This window comes from Neopsephotus bourkii, unplaced genomic scaffold (genome assembly GCF_033783945.1).
Source record: "Neopsephotus bourkii isolate Nb327-2 ecotype Australia unplaced genomic scaffold, CSIRO-AGI_Nbou_v1 NB_1768, whole genome shotgun sequence".
Taxonomy (NCBI): Eukaryota; Metazoa; Chordata; class Aves; order Psittaciformes; family Psittacidae; genus Neopsephotus; species Neopsephotus bourkii.
The window spans coordinates 3,587,611-3,612,151 of record NW_026902242.1 but is presented as its reverse complement, the minus strand read 5'-3'; the positions used below and the strand labels follow the sequence as shown (position 1 = coordinate 3,612,151).

The window sequence follows — 24,541 nt, the reverse complement described above, 5'->3', positions numbered from 1 at the left end:
CACACTAGAGCAGGTTGCTCCAAGCCCCTATGTCCAACCTGCCCTTGAACACTGCCAGGGATGGGGCAGCCACAGCTTCTCTGGGCACCCTGTGCCAGCGCCTCAGCACCCTCACAGGGAAGAGCTTCTGCCTTAGATCTAACCTGAACTGCCCCTGGTTCAGTGTGAACCCATCACCCCTTGTCCTATTGCTGCAGTCCCTGATGAAGAGTCCCTCTTGCTCATGCTTGATCCCTGCAACTAATACCAGAATCAGGACACTTGTTCCTGCAGGTTGTAAGGGGAGGTAACTCGAATATTAGTATTTGAATGTGAAAACTTGACAAACTCCAGGCTGCTGTTACTTTTGCACCCTGGCAGTGAGTAAAGTATGGATTAGACTCAGAAATACCCCTAGCTGTGCTCATGCCTCGGGGCAGGCTTAGATTCCACTGATTGTTCCATTAAGCTCCCAAGCCAGTGAGAAGTCACACGAGGAATTTGCATTCTCATAAAAGAATTAGCAGAGCTATTGCTTTGAAGCTCAATTATCCATGGGCATGTTTAAAGCAGAGTATTGCACACACCTTGTGCTGTTTGCACAGCTGCAGAGAGCTCAAGCCATGGGATGTTTGCAGGTTTCCTATGGAACTTCCCACGCACTCAAGGAAACACAGGGCTATTGTGAAGTCTACAGAGGACCTAAACCCATGGGTCCTCTGGCATTGAGGCAAAAGGGAAGCTCTAAAGAAAGTTCATAACTTCATTTGTGGACACTGAGGATAAAGTCTGAAGTGCACTGAGGGGTTTATATTATGAGGTGCCAGCTGCTGCTCTATAGTTAAGGCTGAATTGAGCTTTGAATTTAAATCAGGGGTCAACTTCATTATTTATGTGGATGATGTAGTTTCCTTTATGTTTTCCTTCTTGTCTTGATACTTACAGCTCTTGCTCTATGAGCACATAATGGATTTCCTGCTAACTAGAAAGCAGATCAAGCAGTTGATAGTTAAAATTCAACTGTGAAATAGATCTCTTAGGAAATTAGATTTTGTTCAGAACACTATTGATCTTTTCACATTGTTATCACTGTTAAACCTCAGCTATACAATGGGAGAAGTAGCTGAAAACCACTATGAAAAAAAATAAGCAATGTGTATATAATTGTAAGATGAACAGCTCATTTATAGGGATTATTACAGCACCAAAGCTTATGCAGTCTATCATCCCTCCTTGCCAGCACATTGCCACAGTATTCCAGGTTACAGCTCTCCATGCCACAGTACTCCAACTCAGAAGAGGGCAATAGCCCACTTAAACAAACATCTGGGCCTGGCCATTATGGCCCTCACACCCTAGTGATTTCCTACCTCTGATCAGCCAGTCTGAAGCAGTATATAGTGTGAGAACAATTAATATTACACAGATGAAGCTGCAGCTACTGCTGTCTGTGGAAGGCACTTCCTGGATGTGTTATGTCCTTCATCCTTGCATGGCTGCCGTACTTCATGGACCACTCCACTGCTTGCGGCCACTGTGCCATATTGGGCTGTTGGTCACTGTCACAGAGAACAGGAGGGATCCCTGCAAAAGAGACAGGCACGACACATACTGTTTATCTATGAGTGAGGAAGATATTTTGATAGGACTTTTCTATTTACTGCTAATGATTAATCAAAGCTCCAGCTCAGCAGCTGAGGATCAGCATTTCTAATCTGCTGGCTGCCTGTGTCTTAATCAGAGCAACATCATCTTAACATCAAGGATTCTGAGCCTGTGGCGTTTGTGATGGGAATGGGCTTTGTCATAAACCTAAGAGAAGCAGACAGATGTGATCGGGAGGAAACAAAACTCTCACAGCTCTGATGTTAGCTAAGTTAAATGACTGCCTTTGAACAACCTACTTTTCCTATAGCAAAGACAATTACAAAGGGAAATACAAGCGAGGAAAGCTTTTTGAAACGCAGGAACTCAGGAAATCTCATGTATGAAAATCTAGGGCGTTTTGTACCATTTCATGCGCTGATGAATCTTTGCCAAAAGGAATAGAATTCCTTCATCTTACAACTGTGTGTGTAGTTAACCACATCAAAACGATGACCCATGGGAATTCAGGAGATTGCCTCAAGACATCATTCTCTTGGGTCTTGTGGCAAACTATCTGTCATGCAATAAGCCTAAAACGTTCCAGAACCAGTTCTGGTAAGTTCACACACAGTGTGTTCAGGCATCCTGTCTGCAAAGAAAACAAACCTTCAGATGCAGCGATGCTAAACAACAAAACCTTCACAGTAACTCAAAGAAGCCTGTGTCGAGCCTGCAGCATGCTCCTGCACTTGCTTATCCCATGGGGCAGAGAGAAAAGATAGCCTTTGCGATATATGCAAAGGACTAACACATTAAACTAATGCTGAATGAGGTACTGTAGGTGATGACCACATCTGACTTCTTTACAGGTTCTTTCCTGACCTGTCATATTTAAGTTATGACTTTCCTATTATTAGCAATTTATTATTTCCTATTATTAAATGCATACTTGAATTATATCTTCAATAGAAATCCAGAGGGGATTTGCATGTCTTGTTCCTACATGTACAGCACCTGTGTCTCGTGTACTTAAACAAAAGTCAAGGCGAAGGGTACTGAAACACCACGAGAATGGCACCAACATCCGCTCTGTACATTACGCCCAGCTATGATTTATGCTATGATTTATGCTATTTCCTTGGCTGTTTCTCATCTACACACTGTTTGCTAGCTACACAAATCAAATTTGCAACATTACTGCCCCATTAGAGTAAGACTTCACCTTGTATTTTATTAGTAACCAAAACCACTTTGCCAAAACAACCCAAACCAAGGGTCTGCCTTTCTGAAGTGTTTGTGTGTTTAGCCAGGCAGAAAGCAGGAACAACGCCACATCACTGATTTATTCCTTTCTGATCCGAACAGGCCAAACTGCAAATACTAAGCATGTTGATTTAAGTTATTTGTAGCAAATTCACAGATACAAACCATCTGAGAGAGCACTTGTAAGCATAGACTCAACTGAGATCCATTTAGCCCCGTAGGCAGTCTCTGGTGGGTATCACATCGAATTTTTTCACAAGACACTGGGTAAGAGCAAATATGTAGTAAAAAATCCTTATATGAGAAGTCCTCTCTTTAGGACTAAGATTGCTTCCTTAGCCTATTGTTTTATTTCTATTGTAAATGGCTTGTTATCTTACATACAATAATCATGAACATTTCCACCATCTATTAATCTAAATCAGTTCCTGACTCTTCCTAAGCTCTTCCCTTCAGCCCAACCCTCTGGTAAGAGATGCCCTGAGTTACTTTTAAAGGGCATCAGTTTTAAGCTTGTCTCCTAGGCAAAACCACCTTTGTTACCCACAGTAACAGCTCCTGAGGAGCTGGAGCTTTCCTTCCCTCGCTTGCTTGCTTTCACCATGCCTCTTTTACTTGGTGCCACACAGAACTGGGTTCAGGCTTCCCTGGAAGAAAACGTCTGTTTTGCAAAGTCCTTACTACTCAACACACACTATTTGTTTCTCTCAGTATTCTTCCTTTTCTCTGATACATTCAGTTTTCTCAATTAAACCATTTTGCTGCTGTTTCCTTGAAGTAAACCCCAAACACCTTAATGAGGGTGACTTTTCTATAGCCTCATTTACTGAGCAAGGGATGCACATCAGGTAACACCATAGTCACATTACGACTGTGAAACTCAGCACAGCATGGTGATGCTAAAAGCCTGATTTTAACACTGGGGTTTACCAGTGCCTGGAGACCTGCTCACCACAGCCTTGTGTTGCTTTCACTTAGGCCAAGTTTCAGTGTCGATCAGTGCACTGTGCAAAGTCACAGGATACAAGGTCTGATGTACCTCACTCCTCAGCCATGAGACATCAGGGATGTAGAAGATGCTGCTGCTCATGAGGAAAACACTCTATTTCAGCAGTGCTGTCTCATCTAAAGGAGATGCAGTTGTTAGGACATATGCACAGTGCCAAGCCCCTTGCAGTGGTGCTGAACATTAAAACAAGTCCCTAGTGAGAAAAGCCTCAGAAAGCAAAGTCATTTGTCCTGAAATGCTCCCAAAGGGGAGTGGCAGCTCTAAAGGGCCCAGTTCTGAGTTCAAAAATGAAAAGGGTGAACCTCAGCTTGCAATTCCATCAGAAACTGTTCTGAACCATCCTTCTTCCCAAAGGACTGGGATTGTGCAACGCAATCATTTCAGAGCTTCCCAATGCAATGTCTAATGAATGGGATGGGGGCCACGATTCCTGCTGAAATGAGAACTCCGCCCTCAGCAAGTGCCCATGCCAGGACGCTCCAAGCCCTGAGGAGCGGTTGGAGGGTGTCCTTCGGAGGGTGTCTATTACACCAGGACAGCACCAGGCAGGGTACACAGCAGCTTCCAACCCAGCAGGAGATGAGGGGAGGAAATCACCACGGGACAAATCAGCTCTCAGAAGCCATGGGTGCACTGCAGACAGGAGTGGTTGGGAATGGTTTATGGTACTCACAAATGTCAGCTATAGCTATTAACGTAATGACTCAGTAATAGGTTGGAAACAGCTGTAAGCAGTGTGCAAGGTGCATGAGTTAGGATCATTTCTTGCACATAAGGTGCCCTGTACTCCCAGCTCCCTGAAAAAGTGAATTTTGTTTTCCAGCTCCTCAAGGAGGGAAGGAAAGAAGAAATAAAAACACTCAATTGATGCTCAAGAGCATTTGTTGACACCAAATCAAGAAGAGCAAAACCTCCACATGCTCCGTTTGGTTCCTCTGTTGCAGGGAGGTGACGTGTGGAGGAAAACTCTATAGTTTCATTGGGGATTATTACCTATAATCTACTATGTAAGCCCTGAGGTGTTCTGAAATAGCCTATAAAAGGCAAAAGCACCTGCAGTAAAGAGCATGGAGAACATCATTCTTTGCTTATTTACTACTTAGGAGTAGTTTAAGCCTTGTTTTTATTTCCAACCAATCTCAGCATCCGAACGTACAAGGCACCATTACAGCAGCTGCAGATGCTATTAAAAGAACTGAATTGCAAGTACACTTTGGACTCAGTCAGTGACTGCTGGAGAATTTGTCTTCCATTATCTTAGAAGTATACACATTACCAAATAAAAGAGTCATGTATTCCTGCTATTATGATACAGCACAGTGGGTATGCTGCATAGAAACCAGGAAAGGATAACCAGCATAAGCCTGTAGTTAAACTAGTTTAATAAGTTTATAGAGTTTAATTTGTTACCTGAAAAAATGACAAAAATGATACATAAATACCCGTGATCTCAGAAGGGATTTCACTGTATTAACTGCATTACAGAAGATGCATTCACATGATTGGGTTTTTTATACTTTAGAATCATAGAATTGTTTGGGTTGAAAGGACCTTCAGCTCATCCAGCTCCAACCCCTGCCACGGGCAGGGACATCTCACACTAGAGCAGGTTGCTCCAAGCCCCTGTGTCCAACCTGGCTTTGAACACTGCCAGGGATGGGGCAGCCACAGCTTCTCTGGGCACCCTGTGCCAGCGCCTCAGCACCCTCACAGGGAAGAACTTCTTCCTGATATCTAACCTAAACTGCCCCTGGTTCAGTGTGAACCCATCACCCCTTGTCCTGTCACTCCAAACCAAACCCTCCAGCCCTCGGCCTACAAGCCAAAGAACAATTCAGCTCCCTAAACCTTTTTTTTCTTCTCTCTTCTCTCCTCCTTCCAAAAGATGTTAAGCTAAACTGAAAGCTTTGCACCAACCTCAGAGGTATTGGCAAATTAAGCTTTGTGCTTCTTTTCTTTCTGGTTTACTCTAAGACAAGTAGGGACAGAAATACTACCACATCACATGTGCTATATGCTTCAGAACTGTGCTTCCCAGCCTGAACACTGCATAGCTCTTTCCTGTTGCCTTGTAAGCATGGGAAATCTCTTAATAAACAGTAGAGGCAAAGTGGAGATTTCTTTGTTTCAGATGCAATATTCCAATATGGAGCTTAAACAGATTTAAAAAAGCCAGAAACTATGACTTCAAGAAAGGGCTCTTCAGAATCCCCAAATCCACCACCTGATATTCTCAAAAGAATAGCACAGGCTGTGCTTTTCAAAGGCACCCAAAAGCTAATCCACAGAACTCCTACTGCAAGCTAAAGCATTTGACATTTGCTTTCTCTCTTTAGCAAATCCCTCAGCTATGGTATATAAGCACCTTTTCTTGGCCAAAAAGAAATTGCCTCCTGCAAAGACTGTTTCATGGCTTCCCAGCCAACACAAATGCCCTGAGGGAAGAAGCAAGGCTACTTCATAGGGTGAGCACTTCTTGCCATGTCCCTGCTCAGGGTGAACATGTGGCCTGCCTTTTCCACCACCCTGCTGGAATGAGTTCTAATCTCTGCTTCTGTACTCTTCATTCCTGGGATTCCTTCCAGGGTAATCTGTTCCACATAGACTATGTGGGCTGCCTCTGCCCCTGCTAAATCAGTGATGAGGCACTCATTGCGTTCAGTCCCTGCTGGCTGTGTCCAATGAGCCCATCAAGAGCTTAAGGCAAATCTCAAGCTGAGCTCCTCAGAATGTCTGGAAGCCCTTGGCTGTGTCTGTCCCACAGTAACGTGTTTCCGCAGCTCAGCATCCTATGCAGTCATATTTCTCTGTGAGGAGCCAACAAACTGAGACTTGCAAGCTGACTCTCATAGGTTCATTCCAGCATCAGCTCAGCACCACCACCATATTAAGGCCAAATCTAAGTGTTCAGCCTAATATTAGACTGCTTCACCCAGACATAGGCACATTCAGGTAAATGTGGTCAGTTAATGCCTTTGAAAAATACTAATATTCAAATGATAAAATGCATTTGGAAACCTTGGCTCATGGACACAGTAAAATAAAATTGCTACCAACAGTTTGAAAAAAGCTCAAGTCAGCTGTTGCTTTAAGCTAGCTCTACTAAGATTGCTTTACTAAAACAGCAATACTAAGATAGCTCAACTAAGATAGGTCTAAGATAGCTCTACTAAGATAGCTCTATAAAGATAGCCTTACTAAGGCAGCTCTACTAAGATATCTCAACTAAGATATCTCAACTAAGATAGCTCAACTAAGATAGCTCAACTAAGATGGCTCAACTAAGATAGCTCAACTAAGATAGGCCTAAGATAGCTCTACTAAGATAGCTCTACAAAGATAGCTTTACTAAGACAGAGCTACTAAGATAGCTCAACTAAGACAGCTCTACTAAGATAGCTCAACTAAGACAGCTCTACTAAGATAGCTCAACTAAGACAGCTCTAAAGATAGCTCTACTAAGACAGCTTTACTAAGATAGCTCTACTAAGTTAGCTTTACTAAGATAACTTTACTAGGATAGATCTACTACGATAGCTTTACTAGGATAGCTCTACTAGGATAGCTTTACTAAGACAGCTTTACTAAGATAGCTCTTCTAAGATAGCTTTACTAAGATAGCTCTACCAAGATAGCTTTACTAAGATAGCTCTACTAAGATAACTTTACTAAGACAGCTTTACTAGGATAGCTCTAAGATAGCTCTATTAAGATAGCTTTACTAGGATAGCTTTACTAAGATAGTTTTACTAAGATAAGCTTAGCTTTACTAGGCTCGCTCTACTAAGCTTTACTAGGATAGCTTTACTAAGACAGCTTTACTAAGATAACTTTACTAGGATAGCTCTACTAAGATAGCTTTACTAGGATAGCTCTACTAAGATAGCTCTACTAGGAGAGCTCTAAGATAGCTCTACTAAGATAGCTCTATTAAGATAGCTTTACTAGGATAGCTCTACTAAGATAGCTCTATTAAGATAGCTTTACTAGGATAGCTCTACTAAGATAGCTCTACTAGGAGAGCTCTAAGGTAGCTCTACTAAGATAGCTCTAAGATAGCTCTACTAAGATAGCTTTACTAGGATAGCTCTAAGACAGCTCTACTAAGATAGCTCTGCTAAGATAGCTTTACTAAGATGGCTTCACTAAGCTCTACTAAGATAGCTTTATTAAGATAGCTCTACTAAGATAGCTTTACTAAGATAGCTTTACTAAGATGGCTTTACTAAGATGGCTTTACTAAGATGGTTTTACTAAGACGGCTTTACTAAGATGGCTTTACTAAGACAGCTCTACTAAGATAGCTCTACTAAGATAGCTTTATTAAGATACCTCTACTAAGACAGCTTTACTAAGCTCTACTAAGATAGCTTTATTAAGATAGCTCTACTAGACAGTTTTACTAAGATAGCTCTACAAAGATAAGTCTACTAAGATAACTCTACTAAAACAGCTCTACTAAGATAGCTCTAAGGTAGCTGTACTAGCACCTGTTCAGGCCTAAATTCAAGCTTACAGTAATCAGAAAGAGATCCAGCAGTATAAAAATAGCTACCGAGTAAAATTACGCACTTTCAGAAGTAACAAAGCTTCTGCCAATAAGTATTTAGAGAACTTCCTAAAGTTTACAGAATAATAAAGAACAACTCCATTAAAAGTACAAATTAGAATAGGATTTTTCTATGAAGAATAACTTCCAAAGCACAGGCTACTAATTCTTATATTTGGTGCCTTCTAGACTGAATGTTTTGCTTAAAACACACTTTCCATATTCCCAGCATATTCCCAACTCCCCATCTATCCCCCTGTGCTTTTGCACCTTACAATAATGATTCATGCATTTATTTTACCATCCTTTAGTTAATTCTGTTTTCTATAATAAGATGTGAGAAATCTGAGCCACCAATCTCTGCCCCAGACTTCAGCGGACCCCTGAAAGCACTGCTAACCAGGCTACAGAGGATGCAAATACAAAGCCTAGTAAACAACCAACTGCCTTCCAAAATGAACCCAGGCCACAACCGTCACTGCATCACTGGCCTCAGGACACCCAGCCTCTTCAGTCAGTATCAGTTTGGCCCAGTGACTACCACAGGTTGGCTGTTTTAGTGATGTACAGCAACACTGAGCCAAATTGAAGAACAGGAGTGAAAACTGTGATCAGCCTGTTGGTGGCACTCAGCAAATTAAGCCAGAACATCCCTGGGGGTTATCTGAAAAACAGAACATGCTGCAGATCTTCCCATCACAATGGACACAATCCAGAAGGAAGTGCAGCAGGAGGGCCAGGAGACCTCCTTGAATGGATAAGGAGCTGCTGAGGAAAATCTGAAGGAAAAAAGAGGCTTATAGAAAGTGGAAGCAAGGACAGGTGGTCTGGGAAGAATACAGGATGTTGTCCGGGAAGCTACGAACCAGGTTAGGGAAGCCAAGACCCAGTTAGAATTAACCTTGGCTAGGGATGTTAAGGATAACAGGTACGTAGTTAATAAAAAACAGACTAAGGACAACATAGGCCTCCTCCGGAAGCAATCAGGAGAACTGGCTACCCTGGATTTGGAGAAGGCTAAGGTTCTCAATGACTTCTTTGTCTCGGTCTTCAGTGGCAAATGCTCTGACCACACCACCCAAGTCCTGGAAGGCAGATGCAGGGACTGTGAGAATGAAGACCTTGGGCCCACTGTAGGAGAGGAATTGGTTCGAGACCATCTTAAAAATCTGAACATGCACAAGTCCATGGGTCCTGATGAAATCCATCTGCGGGTCCTGAAGGAGCTGGCAAATGAAGTTGCTAAGCCACTGGCCATCATATTTGAAAAATCATGGCAGTCAGGTGAAGTTCCCAACGACTGGAAAAAGGGAAATACAACCCCCATTTTCAAGAAGGGGAAAATGGATGACCCGGGGAGTTACAGAGCAGTCAGTCTCACCTCTGTGCCTGGCAAAATCTTGGAGCAGATTCTCCTGGAAGGCATGCTAAGGCACATGAAAAACAACAAGGTGCTTGGTGACAGCCAGCATGGCTTCACTAAGGGGAAATCCTGCCTGACCAATTTGGTGGCCTTCTATGATGGGGATACAGAACTGATGGACAGCGGTAGAGCAGTTGATGTCATCTACCTGGACTTGTGTAAAGCGTTCGACACTGTCCCACACGACATCCTTGTCTCTAAATTGGAGAGACATCAATTTGATGGATGGACCACTCGGTGGACAAAGAACTGGCTGGATGGCCGCACACAAAGAGTTGTGGTCAATGGCTCAATGTCCATCTGGAGACCAGAAACGAGTGGTGCCCCTCAGGGACCAGTGCTGGGACCGGTCTTGTTCAACATCTTTGTCGCTGACATGGACAGTGGGATTGAGTGCACCCGCAGCAAGTTTGCCGATGACACCAAGCTGTGTGGTTCGGTTGATACGCTGGAGGGAAGGAATGCCATACAGAGGGACCTTGACACGCTTGTGAGGTGGGCTGATGCCAACCTCATGAAGTTTAACCATGCCAAGTGCAAGGTCCTGCACCTGGGTTGGAGCAATCCCAGGCACAGCTACAGGCTGGGCAGAGAAGAGATTCAGAGCAGCCCTGCGGAGAAGGACTTGGGGGCGCTGGCCGATGAGAAAATGAACATGAGCCGGCTTCAGTGTGCGCTTGCAGCCCAGAAAGCCAATCGTATCCTGGGCTGCATCAAAAGGAGCGTGACCAGCAGGTCAAAGGAGGTGATCCTGCCCCTTTATTCCGCTCTTGTGAGACCTCACCTGGAGTATTGTGTGCAGTTCTGGTGTCCTCAACATAAAAAGGACATGGAACTGTTGGAACAAAGCCAGAGGAGGCCATGAGGATGATCAGGGGACTGGAGCACCTCCTGTATGAACATAGGCTCAGACAGCTGGGGCTGTTCAGCCTGGAGAAGGAAGACTACATGGAGACCTCATAGCAGCCTTCCAGTATCTGAAGGGGGACCATAGGGATGCTGGGGATGGACTATTCATTAGGGACTGTAGTGGCAGGACAAGGGGTAATGGGTTAAAACTTAAACAGGGGAAGTTTAGATTGGATATAAGGAAGAAATTCTTTCTGTGAGGGTGGTGAGGCACTGGAATGGGTTGCCCAGGGAGGTTGTGAATGCTCCATCCCTGGCAGTGTTCAAGGCCAGGTTGGACAGAGCCTTAGGTGACATGGTTTAGTGTGAGGTGTCCCTGCCCATGGCAGGGGGGTTGGAACTTCATGATCTTAAGGTCCTTTCCAACCCTAACCCTATGATTCTATTTTGGACTACACCTAAGATTCAATTCCATTTAGAAAAGGAAACAAGACATAGCTACAAACTTACTTATGTCTGCACCAAGGGCGACCTCTACAATGCCATTTTTAAAGAAGAGAGGAAGAGAAAGATGGGCTCAGACCTTATTTGTGCTGTTGTCTGGTACATCCTGCTTCTTGGATACAAGCTGAGACATAAGGACCAGGAGACCAGAGAAATGGGAACAGGAGCAATGCTCACTTCTAAGAGCTGCTGCTTTGCTGCTGGAAAGAGCAAGTTTCCTGAGGAGTGGATACCCCAGGGCAATAAGCAGTTTTTAATTAGAGTTAGGTTAAGACCAGCCAAGGGATCAGGCTCTTTGCTATGAAAAGTAATGCATGAGCATCAGATTGGCTGTTTTGGCTGAAAATCTGGTCAAACTGCAACACGTTCTGTGACTATACTAGGATGGAAAAAAAGGACTTTCACCATAATTTTGCTTTTAGATACCTCAGAGACCAATTGCCTTAACAGCTGATGAGTTAATCCATCCTAAAGAACCTTCTCCTAGCTAAAGAGTCCTTCAAGGCAGAGTCCTTATCTGAAAAATGGAGCCCTACATCCTTACTCAAAATGCTGAGTTAGCACTTGCACAGCTGTGCAACTGCTTTCCTCATGTGCCCCCAGCCTCTGCCTGACGAATCCTTCTCCTAAGCCTCTCCAGAAGTAAATGAGCAGTGATGAACATCAGAACTCTGATACCTAGAGTCACACTGCACCTAAACTGCCTATTCATTTGTCCAGAACCCTCTTACCTGCTGGGGTTAGAAATTATCATGCTGTTACCAACAGTGGCAGTTCCTATTCCTAAGGTTGGAAATGGAGTGACTTGGTTACAATCTCTCTTTGTAAGAGCATGGGTGCGTGATAAGGGAAACAGTGAATAATGGATTCAGTAGCCATCACCTCCAGCTCCTAAGCTCCTGTTAACTAGCTGACACCACAAGTCCTGGCTGCACACCCATATTTCGCATATAATGATCCTGAGGAGCTCCATTCAGGGAACAGCAGCTCAGGAAACAAACCCCTGTTGCATAAATACCATCTGTAAATACAGTAAACTTATAGCTGGCCTGTTCTTTCATGGTCACCGGCTCCCTGGAGCATCTCAGAACCTGGAGTCTACAGTTGTAGGTCTCCAGATACTGTGCTCAGCAGCAGGATCCCAAATGTTTCCTGGACATATAAAAGTGCCTATGGAATATTACAGATGACATTTAATGGTCCCATTTGGGATGAAAGCTACATTTGATATGGTGCCTGGCAGGCCCAAATACAGATAATTCACAGTTCAAACAATCTTCAGTCTAATAGAGATCAATCACACCATACATGTGATCAGATCATAAAATCCCAGCCTGGTTTGAGTTGGAAAGGACCTTAAAGCTCACCCAGTTCCAGCCCCCTGCCATGGACAGGGACACTGCCAGGGATGGGGCAGCCACAGCTTCTCTGGGCACCCTGTGCCAGTGCCTCAGCACCCTCACAGGGAAGAGCTTCTGCCTTAGATCTAACCTGAACTGCCCCTGTTTCAGTGTGAACCCATCACCCCTTGTCCTATCGCTACAGTCCCTGATGAAGAGTCCCTCTCCAGCATCCCTGTAGGCCCCCTCAGACACTGGAAGCTGCTCTGAGGTCTCCACGCAGCTTCTCTTCTCCAGGCTGAACAGCCCCAGTGTTCTCAGCCTGTTTCTATACGGGAGCTGCTCCAGCCCCTGCTCATCCTCGTGGCCTCCTCTGGACTTGCTCCAGCACCTCCATGTCCTTCTGATGCTGAGGACACCAGCACTGCACACAGTGCTGCAAGTGGGGTCTCACGGGAGCAGAGCAGAGGAGCAGGATCACCTCCCTCAACCTTCTGCTCACACTGCTTTTGATGCAGCCCAGGATATGTTGTACCACAGATTATGTGGTAAGAGACAAATACAGATATAAACAGTGCTGCTTCCGTGTGTACTGGTGTGTGCTAAAATAAAATCAAAGTCAAAGGGACTAACAGTAGTGGGCGAGTCACTAGAGGAAGGGAGTAAGATGAGGGAAGGGAGTCAATATTGTGTTGCTTCCTTGGTAAAAACATGGTCAGTCGTATCTAAAAGATGGTGTGAAAACAGACAAGGTGCTACTTGCACTGACATATCAGCGTGTTGCCTATTGGCATGAAGGGGTAGGCAACAGCAAGTGAGAAAGTGTCAGGAAGCCCATGCATGCCTGGCATCACTTAATCTGCTTTGAGCCTGCTGATACAGAAACAGAAGGATGTGGGCAAACCAGCAGAATACAGGTGTTCTTGTAACAGCAGCACTGAACACAAGAGCAAGACCACAAAAGGACCACAACTGCCTGTGACAGGTCCTGTCTCATGAATGGCTGTGCCAGCAGAGGCATGAGGACACGACTACCTGGACCAGGAGATCTCTCCCTGCTTTTGGTTAAGTCTCACACTTCTCCTTGCCTGTACCACTGGAACCACATCCACTAATGCACAAACTGGCAGAACATCACTGTTCCACCACTGCTGCAAGGAGACAGGAGCTTAGGCATTGAAAAGCGCAAGGCAAAGCTATCTATTTGTCTATCACATATTCTAAGCCAAACGCTAAGCTGCAAACCAACATCAAATGATGAAGAAGAGGACACGCACACTGCCTAAGTATAAAACTCAGCAGAGAGGTACAGCACTGAAGGGAAATGGAACATTGTTAAAGCTAGATTAATGTATGCTGCAAATCCCTTTAAGCCATCTGGTAAGAGGAGCAATAAAAGACCAATATGGAAGACTGAATAAGTCAAAAAAGTAATCAAGAAACTGGCATGTGAAAAAAAAGACGGCATCTGTTACAGAGGATGAATGGAAATCACTTTCGTCTTAGGCTAAAGGAAGAAGAGATGACAAACTGAAAGCGTATTCCAATAACATACTGTCCTGGAAAAGGGCTAGGCCAGGATGTGTTAAAGTTTCCGGGAGACACAGCTGATAAATTCCCATGGTAATTCCAGTCTCCATCTGGCAGGTGAAAGAGCCCTTCCCTGTTCCAGGGCTAACTGCAGCTTTACACAAGCCTGCAGCCTCCTGTCACAACTGTGTCAGGAAGAACAACACCAACGTAACAATACAAATGTGCAAATACTCATCAGCAACTAAGACCCCAGCCCTTTACCCCCAGCATGCTGTCACAGAATGGCTGGGGTTGAAAAGGACCTTAAGATCATCCAGTTCCAACCCCTGCCACAGGTAGGGACATCTCACACTAGAGCAGGTTGCTCCAAGCCCCTGTGTCCAACCTGGCCTTGAACACTGCCAGGGATGGGGCAGCCACAGCTTCTCTGGGCACCCTGTGCCAGCGCCTCAGCACCCTCACAGGGAAGAGCTTCTGCCTTAGATCTAACCTGAACTGCCCCTGTTTCCTGATGAAGACATCTGGTACCCTTTTACCCTAAGAGGAGGGAGCATGGCTGCGTATCTCAGCTCTAGCTATGCAACAGCAGTGACAGAGGAAGCTGCAGCTGTCCTCACAGCTAATGCAAAAGCTGTGTTTGAAGCCTTGCTAATGGTGTGTGATGCAGGCTGGAACCAGGGTGAGAGCAGAGGCGAGATGCACAGGAGAGGTACTGATGCGCATTGGGTGTCCTACATTTGAGGTCTAATTCACAGCCTGATCAGGGTTGGGTGTGAGTTTTAGAAAGGGGACTGTTCAAAGCAGGACACAAGGTGGCTGAAGGGGAGTGATCATTACTGGGATTTTCCTGTTGTCTCCCATACATCTTTATTGGTGATTTTCTTTGAGTAGCTCCACACCAAGAAGGACGCTTTGGAAAGGGCCATTTTTACCTATCTAGAGTGCTTCTCCAAAGTACCACATGTGTGACTTATGATCTTAAAGGTCTTTTCCGATCTAGTTGATTCTATGATTCTATTTGAGAGAATTAGCAAACATACGGTCTGATTTGTAAATAGTGACAAGATACAAACCCACCCTTCCCACCCTCCACTGTGTCTCCTGTTTAAGTCTGGAACAAGTCCCGTGACTCCCACCCAGAGGAAAAAGAGCAGTATCTAGTTCTTTCTTGACCAATTTGATTTGCTGCTCTATTGCACACTCATTTTTTTCTGGAACAATCTCATATTCTGCTGTTGTTCTTTTCCCATTAAAATAATTGGTACCTCCCCACATTTTTTCTACTTTGTGCACCTGAAAAATCCATTTCATGTTGGCAAAGGCCTAAGTCCAACTACATCTGCTGGTTATTACACAGTGTGACACAGCAATATGTAACAGCTAATGGGAAAGACAACTGCCAGAAGCAGAGTGGAGAAGTGAGGACAGAGCAAAGAGGTGGCTCTTCCACTCTGCTTCTAGTTGCTTTAGAAGCTTCTGGTTTCAGGTTTGTAGCAGTATCAAGGTAGAAGTGAGTTTACAATCCCAATTTCCAGAAGGACTCCCACCTGTGGGGAGATTTCCTTAACCTCCCCGTGCAGATCACCAGATTCCTGAAGAAAAACTGGCTTATTGATTAAAAAATGCAGAATACAGCCTTTTACCTTAAATGTGCAGGGGGGGCAGGTCAACAGGCAGCAAATCAAAACCAGCAGCATCGTGTCCAGTGCCATGCGAGTATCGACTTGCCTTAATCTGACAAAGAACGAAAGATCAAGTATCTCATGGTTATCTGTTCCTCTAAGTAAAATGGCAATTGACTGAAACATATACATTATAAGCAGGCAACATTCCCACTGGACACCCAGGATGATGGAATTCTGTCAAGCACTCAGCTGACATCAAGTCCCTCATCACTTGGTGTCGTTCCCAAATAGACTCACTGTGTGAAACCTCCCAACCATTGACAAGATAGGAGTTTGTTTAGTCTTTCTGTTCCCCCTCTTCTACATTGGTGCTCACTGTCTCTGAGTGTGACTCCACAGAATCAATAGAATACAAGCAAGGGCATTCTCTGTTTCTCTCTGGAGAACCAAATGCTCCAAGCTGCATCCTTGCAATGTTTCAGAAGAAAGAAAATAGGTATTAATCTCCAAAAGGATCCAGCACCTTACCTTGACAATAATGCAAGTCTTGCCAGAAGGCAAAGATCTTGTTTTGCTCTTGGTTTTTCCTATTAGGATAAGCTTCAAGTCCCCCATCTTCAGTGAGAGCCAAAGGGGCTTTTCTTTTGTTTTCCTAAATAAGCACTTAATCCTCATCACATCAGACCTATTTTTAGACTATTTGAATAGTATATCTTTAAGATGTCAGTTGCTACTGTATAAATAGAGGTTGCTAAGGAAGCAACAGTAGCTGCTTCCTTAAGCAACAGTAGGTAAAGAGGACAGAACAGCAGATGATTTCTCAGCAGACAGCAGCTCCCTTCTCCTGCAGTATTCCAAAGATGCAGAAATGCCGTTCACTAAAGTATTGCTATTTCATGCTAGACCAACAGAGCAAATCTACCTCAAACTGGCACATTTGATGCCAAGCGTAAGAAGGCATTTTCTCTGCTTCTGAAATTCAGCCTCTTCTCCATGTGCATCTCTAGTTTCTCTTTTACAGTGGGAAACATCTTTGCTCTCTCTTTTTAGGGTTATTTGCCTACTTCAGAGCAATCTCAGGAGTTCACAACTCAAGGATCTCACATTCAGAGCCACATTAAAGATTGGCAGCAAGGCTACAAGTTCCCTGTAGCTGCAGAGTATGGATTTAGGTAGAACACTGGTATTTAGGGATAGACTTGTCAGGAAGAAAAGGCTTGGTTTCTTATTTGTATTTATTTAGATCTGAATGTTGTCAGATGAGAGCACTGGTGCCAAGAAATGGGGTTTGGGGGCTAAAACTCTTTACTGGGGCTTCTAATCAAGCTCCCACCTTAGAGGATGGATTCAGTAATGTTCCAGTTGGAGATTAGCATCGTGCGCATTCCTAATCACTTTGAGAACGAAAGATGCACCCGGCCCACTGGCAGGGAGACAATGTCGAGCTGATGATTCTGCTGATGTTCTCATTCGAGGGAGCTGTCTCTGCATGCTGTTCTGGCTGTGGTCACTAGGGGAAGATACTACAACAGTAGAGCTCTTCCGGGAAAAGGCTCAGGACTTGTCCACACAAGGGACAATTCAGGACGGTTTATCTGAATTAGCTAGAGATGTGCTGTGGATTAGTTAGAATCATGTAAAACCTCTTGGGTGTACACTTGGATCTGGAATTAAATTGTCTTAATTAAATTTACAATAACTTACTTCCAAATGTTTTACACAGCTAGGGATAACAGACCAAGGGGGGAAGACACGTAAAGGTCTGCTGATGAACACAGCTGCTCTCCCCTTATGTCACATGAATATCACATCTTACAGCAGAATGTAGTATCAAGAGCAGAGAAGCGGAATGGAAGAAACTGAATTTAAGGACATGGTAGGTGCAGAACTGGATGTCACCATCACCTTCATCAAAAACCCTGCTGGAACCTGGGCACCAGCTTCCAGATCATGAAACATGCCTGGATCATGAGATCCATAGGCAACTGGGAGCTAAGCACCTTTGAAGCTAAGCCTTAACAATGGCTATCTTACCACCAACTTGTTTGGGGTGGTGTTCATCAGACATGGGAAAGGCTCCTTACAGGATATGGTGCACTTCCTAGGAAACTCTACAGAGAAAGAACAAGCTCCAGTATTGAGCAGGGAACCAAGTACCTAATCCTCTGTGTTAAAGCTGACTGGGGCTTCATGATAAAGCAAATCTGGGCAGTTCAGTATCAAGAGTAAACCTAAGAGTTGTACCCTGGCATGGCAACTCAGCGAGTGCTGAGGAAACAATAGGGCTTATCACACAGCCACACTAAGGCCTCCAATTCACACCCCCACAGGAGTATTTCTGGGGTGCTGACAGTGTCCTCTTCCCAAAACATCAGGTCAAGCCTGAAAATCCTATTTTCAGCCACCCTCACACAGGAGAGCATGACAGAAAGGCAACACTGCTTCAGTGGAAAGTTAATAGCAAGAGTGAACCTTACACATCCCTAAGCATGCAGCAAAGGTTCAAGTGTGCAGAAAGACTGTGAAGCTTTCCTTTCCTTTGTGGAAGTCCCTGAAAACCAAAAGACCTAGAAAGAGGAGGATGTGAAAAGCTGAACCCACAACAGGTCCCCATCCGTTTGGCTTTCCACTTATCTAAGTGAAAAGTGCTGGTGTACAGCAGGAAAGTCTGGTGTGTTGGTGTCAAATCAGTCTTCAGAGGCAGCTCTTGGCGACAATGCTCTTGCTGTGCCTGGAGGGAGGTGCTGCAGAACCAAGAGGTCTGGAGGTCTGCTCAGCCCTTCTGCCTGCAAATGCTCCCATGTGTCCCCAAGGCCAAGGCTATGCAGATGGCCAGGGATGGAGGTGATCAAAACCAGACTATGATCTGTTTCTAAAATGTAGTGCACAGTTTCCTGTGTGCCAAGCCTCAGAAATACCCAAATTAGACTTCAGAAGAGTATAAAAAGCTGCCTGCTAAAGAATGTGCAAAAGGACTGTCGCACACACTGTGATCTTGGACAGCAACGGAATTAGAAGGCAGCAGCAAAGAAAACTGCAACTGAAAAATACCCACATTATCCTCTTTTAATACATATTGTTCAAATGAACATTTTCAAAGCTGAAGAGATATGAGCCCAGATGCTAGCACTGTATGTTTTATGCAATTCCTGATTACGAACAAACAGCAGCATACATATAAGGGAATCTGAAATGGTAGGGATACGAGCCCAGCTGGTGTCCCCATATGCCTTATGAATTCCATTTTTAGGGACACAGCAGCACATAGCATTAGAGATACTTCTTAACCATCTCATTTGTAGAGTGGAGCTGTTTCTCTGAAGAACGCATAGAAAAGGTCCATAAGGAGCACAAAACCAGCTGCATCCAAACCCAGTGACGTGATTCCACTGCAGTGCTTTGATCAGGAACCACTCTGCACCAGAATATTCCCTGAAGGAGGGATGATGCTTGTTTTCCATAGGCTCCTTACTGATGCGGTTTTTAAATGCAACCACCAAAAAGCCATTCCAGTCAGAAAATGCCAACTTACCTTTGCTTTGGCAAACTGCTCCGACCAAAAACTTTTTCTGGTCCAGAATGGAAGAGAGATGGCCCGAGTGCCAGGGCAGTGGAGAGGCGAGCTCTTGCCACTTCTGAACACCAAAGTAGGGTCTGAGCTCGGCTGGTCCATGGTGGGAAGAGTCCTTCACCAACAGTCTGTGGATGTTTCTGCAACACAGCTCTTCCTCTCCTGCTTTTCAGTTGTAGCAGAACCACCTCTAAGGGAAGGGAGTGAACTGTGGGGATTCCTGGTTAATTGTGAAAACAGAAGCAGTTGACAAGAACCATTTCCTGTGCACTACAACCAAAACGATTCTAGAGCAGAGATCTCAAAAAACACCCCCACCCACTACATAGGAATGAAAAATTATTTTATTTAAAAATACATTATACAGCAGAGTGTCTCTCGTTTTGTTTTCTCACTGCTGGTTCACAGAGGTCATATGATAAATTGAACTCAAATATTTGACTGGGAAAGATCCTGAGAAAGAGACCAGTTACAAGCTGATGATATACAGTACACTGAAAAAAGAGTCATCTCTTTTAACATAAAAGAATCTCTTGGTAATCTTATAAATCAGATCTAAAAAAATGCAGGTTTACTACCATGCAAAAATGAGTGAAGATTTCATTTAAATCTGCACATGGAGAAATCATTAGTACCTTGGACCCTAAATAGCTAGACTAAGAGAAGGGTAAGTGTGCCTAACGTGGTGCTACAAACTTTGGACCTACTACAATTGTGTAAACACAGTTGATAGTCTAATAAAGGTAGGGTTTCAATCACTTAAGTAACACTGTTGTAGCTAAGGGCTCTATTCTAGGACTTTTCTCTCCACTGATGTGCTCCGTTCTTCTCTAATTCTCAGCTCAGCACAATGACTTTGTGAGATACGCTCTATTGCACTCAAAGGCTACTTGGCCTTGCTCTGTTTGCCAAGCACTATTTAGGTAGCTGTATTTTAGTGAAAGCAGAGGTTCAAAGAAGAATTCAAAAAGCAAGTCTTACCTGGATGACTAGGCGGGAATGCATTAAAATCCATCATAAAAAATCTATACTTGATTCTACGGCCTTATGCTGCAAACATCTTCTAACAATAAGGAATGTCCAGGAAACACACTGCCTTACGGAAAACTTAAGGCCTAGAATATTCAAGAGCCTGCACTGAACATTCCTGTTCTCAATGTGTCTCCAAGTGCCAGCACTATACCAGCTGTTGGAAAACTTCCTGGAAGATGTTGAGAGCATCTTCATCATCTACAATATTCAGATCCATTCGGTGCTCCAGTTTTCTAGGACAACTTCACTATGAATAGTCAAGCAAGGCTGTCTTTTGGAGGGAAGGCTCAATTTGCTTATTCACAACCAGAACAGAGATCTAACAGCATTGCCTGAATTGGAAGAAAAAACAATTGCACAGACTGACAGGATGGTTTTGCAAGAATCTGGCCCTGAAACACAAACAGAGATAGAAAGAGAAAGAAAATCTGCCTGTCCTGGCCACTGAGGCTGAAGGAAATGAACAAAACCAGTTTGTTTTTTCCATGACTTCTCCAAGAGGAAAATGGAGAACAGAAACTCATCTGCATGCTTCTCACTAAGCCAGTGACACTCATCTTAATACCCATTACCCCAGCACAGTATCAGAGTGTACAACAGATACCAGAAGATGCAGTCTTCCTTGATCATTTGTTGAAATTATTTATCCCATCAGATACACTGAGCTAAGAATGGAGCCCTTAACCTTTCATGGGCTAGCATTAGTAATAAAATAGATATCAATGATCAAACTTCCTATATTATTTTCACTTCTTTTAACCTAGATACATATATACCACCCAAGACATTCAAGAACTACAAAACAACAATTCAACTACAATTATGTCAGGAAAATATCCAAATAAATAAACTTTTAATTATGATACAATACTTACTACAGTAAAAATTGGCAATTTTTCTTTTTCTCTTCAAAAGCAGAAGCACCAGTCTTACATATAACATACTGTTGGAATGATATCTTACATGGAATACAGCGGAATACAATGTGCAAACAGCATTTTCATACAGAACGTAATATCTGTCTAGTTTATACACTGAAATTGCCTCAAATGGAAACAAGTTCATGCTGAATTAAAAATGTAGAGTTGAAAAACCAAAGTCAAACCAAAACATGAAGTGCTGCTGGAATAGGTACATTAAAAACAATGAGAAGCCAAAAGAGAATTAGTGCTCAAGTTGTCCCATCCCAAAGTAAACAGTTCATCTTTTTGCTAGGAAGTAAAGTGACACTCTGAGATTTCAGACCTCTTTGAGATGCCGGTATCGTTTGAATGATGGAGAAACCAAGTCAGAGACAGGACTTCTAAAAACTTCTGGGTTTGGGTAACACCGCAATTATCGTGGGTGGGCTGTGAAAAGAGATGAAGTCCAATGGAGGGAATAGACCTCAGCGTCAACATCATGTAACTTCTGCAAAGGCCGTGATGTGGTTCTATGGGTTAAAGAAGAAACAAAGAGATAAACCCCAGAAACCCCACAGGCAGGCAGCAGTTGCCATTGTGACAATTGTTTTGCCTCTTTAGGGACAGCTTTATGCTTCAGAACTATTGCAGGAGGATGGAAATCAAACTGGTTCTCACTGCATGCTCTCACTCACTCCCACCCCAGCTCTTTGTTAACTGTTGAAAGGCTAGCTAGGGAAGTGTGCTGAACAAAGTCATTGGGTGCAATGGTTCTCCAGAATTTTAATTTTAGATGGCTTTCTTTTTAAATTAAGTAACAATATGAATAACAGAGGTGGCTGGACTTGTACTGCTACCTTAGTCATCATTTATAGCAAAATCCCTAGAAATTAAAATGTCAGGTTCTGACAGATTATAATATTCTATTCCAGTATTAATAAAATCGTGGCATCCCAGACTGGTTTGGGTTGGAAGAGACCTTAAGACCACCCAGTTCCAACCCCTTGCCACGGGCAGGGACACCTCACACTAAAGCAGGTTGCTCCAAGCCCCTGTGCCCAACCTGGCCTTGAACACTGCCAGGGATGGGGCAGCCACAGCTTCTCTGGGCACCCTGTGCCAGTGCCTCAGCACCCTCACAGGGAAGAGCTTCTGCCTTAGATCTAACCTGCACTTCCCCTGTTTCAGTGTGAACCCATCACCCCTTGTCCTGTTACACTCAGCCATTGAGGACTCATACTCAAAATTTGTATTTCAAAATCACTACAGTGTCCTCTTCCTTTGCAACATTATTCTCTCCTCTTTCCTTCAACTGGACAATTCTTATTAAAACAAAGAATGTGCAATACACTACGAGCACCTACACAGTAAAGCTGCAGCATTCTGTGCTATTTGCCATGCTCTAACCTAAGCAAGTGCCTCTGCAAACATTTGGTAGGTGAAGACTCAACCCTCCAGTGACATGCAGGATCCATAGGAACTGGATGTTCCCGTTAGGCACACAGTGACCTTGACTGTCACCATCTTTGATTAAACATGCAATGGATGAAATGAATCAAGGGAATCTTGATGTTAAGCCACATGTTTGTTTCCCAGCACAAAAACACACAGAGGGAAATAATACCATGCAAAACACTGATTTCTGTTATTGCCTCCCCTCCTGGAGCAAACCAAAGTCAGAAAAGAGGAAGTGTAAGGTGAAGAGGAGGGGGGATGTAGATAACCCAGGGGGAGTGGGAAAGATCTCCCTTTTTTGCTTAAGGGCACTTGTTCAAAGTCCTTCAGAAAATCCCTTATCACACCCCATAGAAAATGCTGGGGATAAGCAGCGGCCACCACAGACATTTCTATTTCTCAGTTCTTTAACCTGTCTGGGTATTTTCTGCTACCTTTCTTAAGAGAACACCACTAAATAGCAAACATCTATGTACATTCTTCTCCAAGAGAGAATTAATGTATTCTAAACGAATCCTTATGATTAAACCACAGCTAGCAGACTCGTCAAAAAGCATCAGATAAAAGACTTTCAGTTCAAATGGTTGCAGTGGTGACAAATGTCATTGTTTCCAGGTTTTGATTCTGCAGAAGAAAAGCAAAATTAGATTCCCTAATTAGAAACCAAACCATTCACATTTCAAAGCATTTTAGCTGGCTGGCCATCTTCCGCTTTCAGTACAGGGAAGACGACACATTGGGTCAACCTCAGTGACTCCGGAGTGCCTTTGAGGCTATTAGGACGTTTTCTTCAGTAGTTACTTTTTCTCCTTGTTTAGACCTGAAAATCCTTCTGTCAGCTTAAACCAGCATCAGTCTAAAAGTGCTCACTGTGCTGATAAGTAAGATGGTTTACAAATGAGGAACTGGAGGAATAAAAAGTCCTCCTTATTTATTCGAACCAATTCTTGCATGCCCTGCTGCATGTTGTTTAAGCAACACACATTTGTCTGTGATGCAGTGAACCAAATGCTCCTTCACGTAGCATTAATGCAGGACTAGATAACTATTACTTAGGAAAGGAGAATGTGGTTCATACTCCTGCCAGCTATATTTCCAAAATAAGCAGGACACCATCCTTGGCAGGACATGCAGAGCATGGGCTATAACACCACAATAAACCTCAATAAGCCCTCAGGAGGAACTGCTTAAGTTGCTGCTCATGGAGCTATTAATTTGAACCCTTGTGAACACTTGTCAATTCATTTCCAATGGACTCAGCAGGGCAATGCGTAAGTAGGTCAGAATTAATCAGTTGCTAATGGCAAGAATCACTGTTACAGTCATGCAACTGTCTGAAAATGGTGCTTTTTTTGCAGATGTTATCTCCAGCAAAGCTACAACTAAGGTTTGCTGAGACTCTTTACAGGCAAAACCCCAAACTAACAACATCCCCCTTAGGTAACAAGTGCAATTCACCTCTCTTACTATGCTCTTTTGCTTCTGCTTAGATTTACTGTGGCAAAGTTCAGTGTGAGAGAGGAATCAGCATCAGCAGATTCACACAGATGCAGGGGACAAGCAACAAACCCCATGCACAAGACCTCAGCTGCTCCAACTCCATCAAAAATGATTTTCCTTATAGTGTTTGAAAGAATTGGGATATGCTGAGGATTTGCTCAATGGCAGCAGTTTCCAGGCACTCCAGCTTTTATAATGAATAAGAAATAATATAGCAAATGGACAGGATCAGCTTGGAGTCAGCACCATGTGAACAAAACATGCTTCAAAGCCATGCTCTCACACCACCACCATTAAAAAGGAAAGCTAAAGGCTAAGCCTTCAGTGCAGGCTTCTGGGGGATAATGATCCAGACCTGTATATCTTCTGGTAAGATCTTAAATGCTAATTTATCATAGGACAATAATCATGTTATACAAT

The 24,541-nt window shown here is 43.7% G+C and overlaps 1 protein-coding gene across 5 annotated transcripts in view; it reads right to left on the bottom strand.

Moving 5' to 3' along the window:
* Positions 1-1,355: 1,355 nt before the first annotated feature.
* The window catches only part of PLPPR5 (phospholipid phosphatase related 5), a 122,107-nt gene continuing 98,921 nt past the window's right edge, over positions 1,356-24,541 (bottom strand). For 3 of the 5 annotated variants that reach the window (XM_061379127.1, XM_061379125.1, XM_061379128.1), the window contains one exon: positions 19,559-21,696. In XM_061379127.1, the coding sequence (XP_061235111.1) occupies positions 21,664-21,696 (33 nt within the window). In that variant the 3' untranslated portion in view covers positions 19,559-21,663. Of the gene's footprint in view, positions 1,564-19,558; positions 21,697-24,541 lie in introns of those variants that run through there. The other 2 variants (XM_061379124.1, XM_061379126.1) reach the window with 1 other exon arrangement.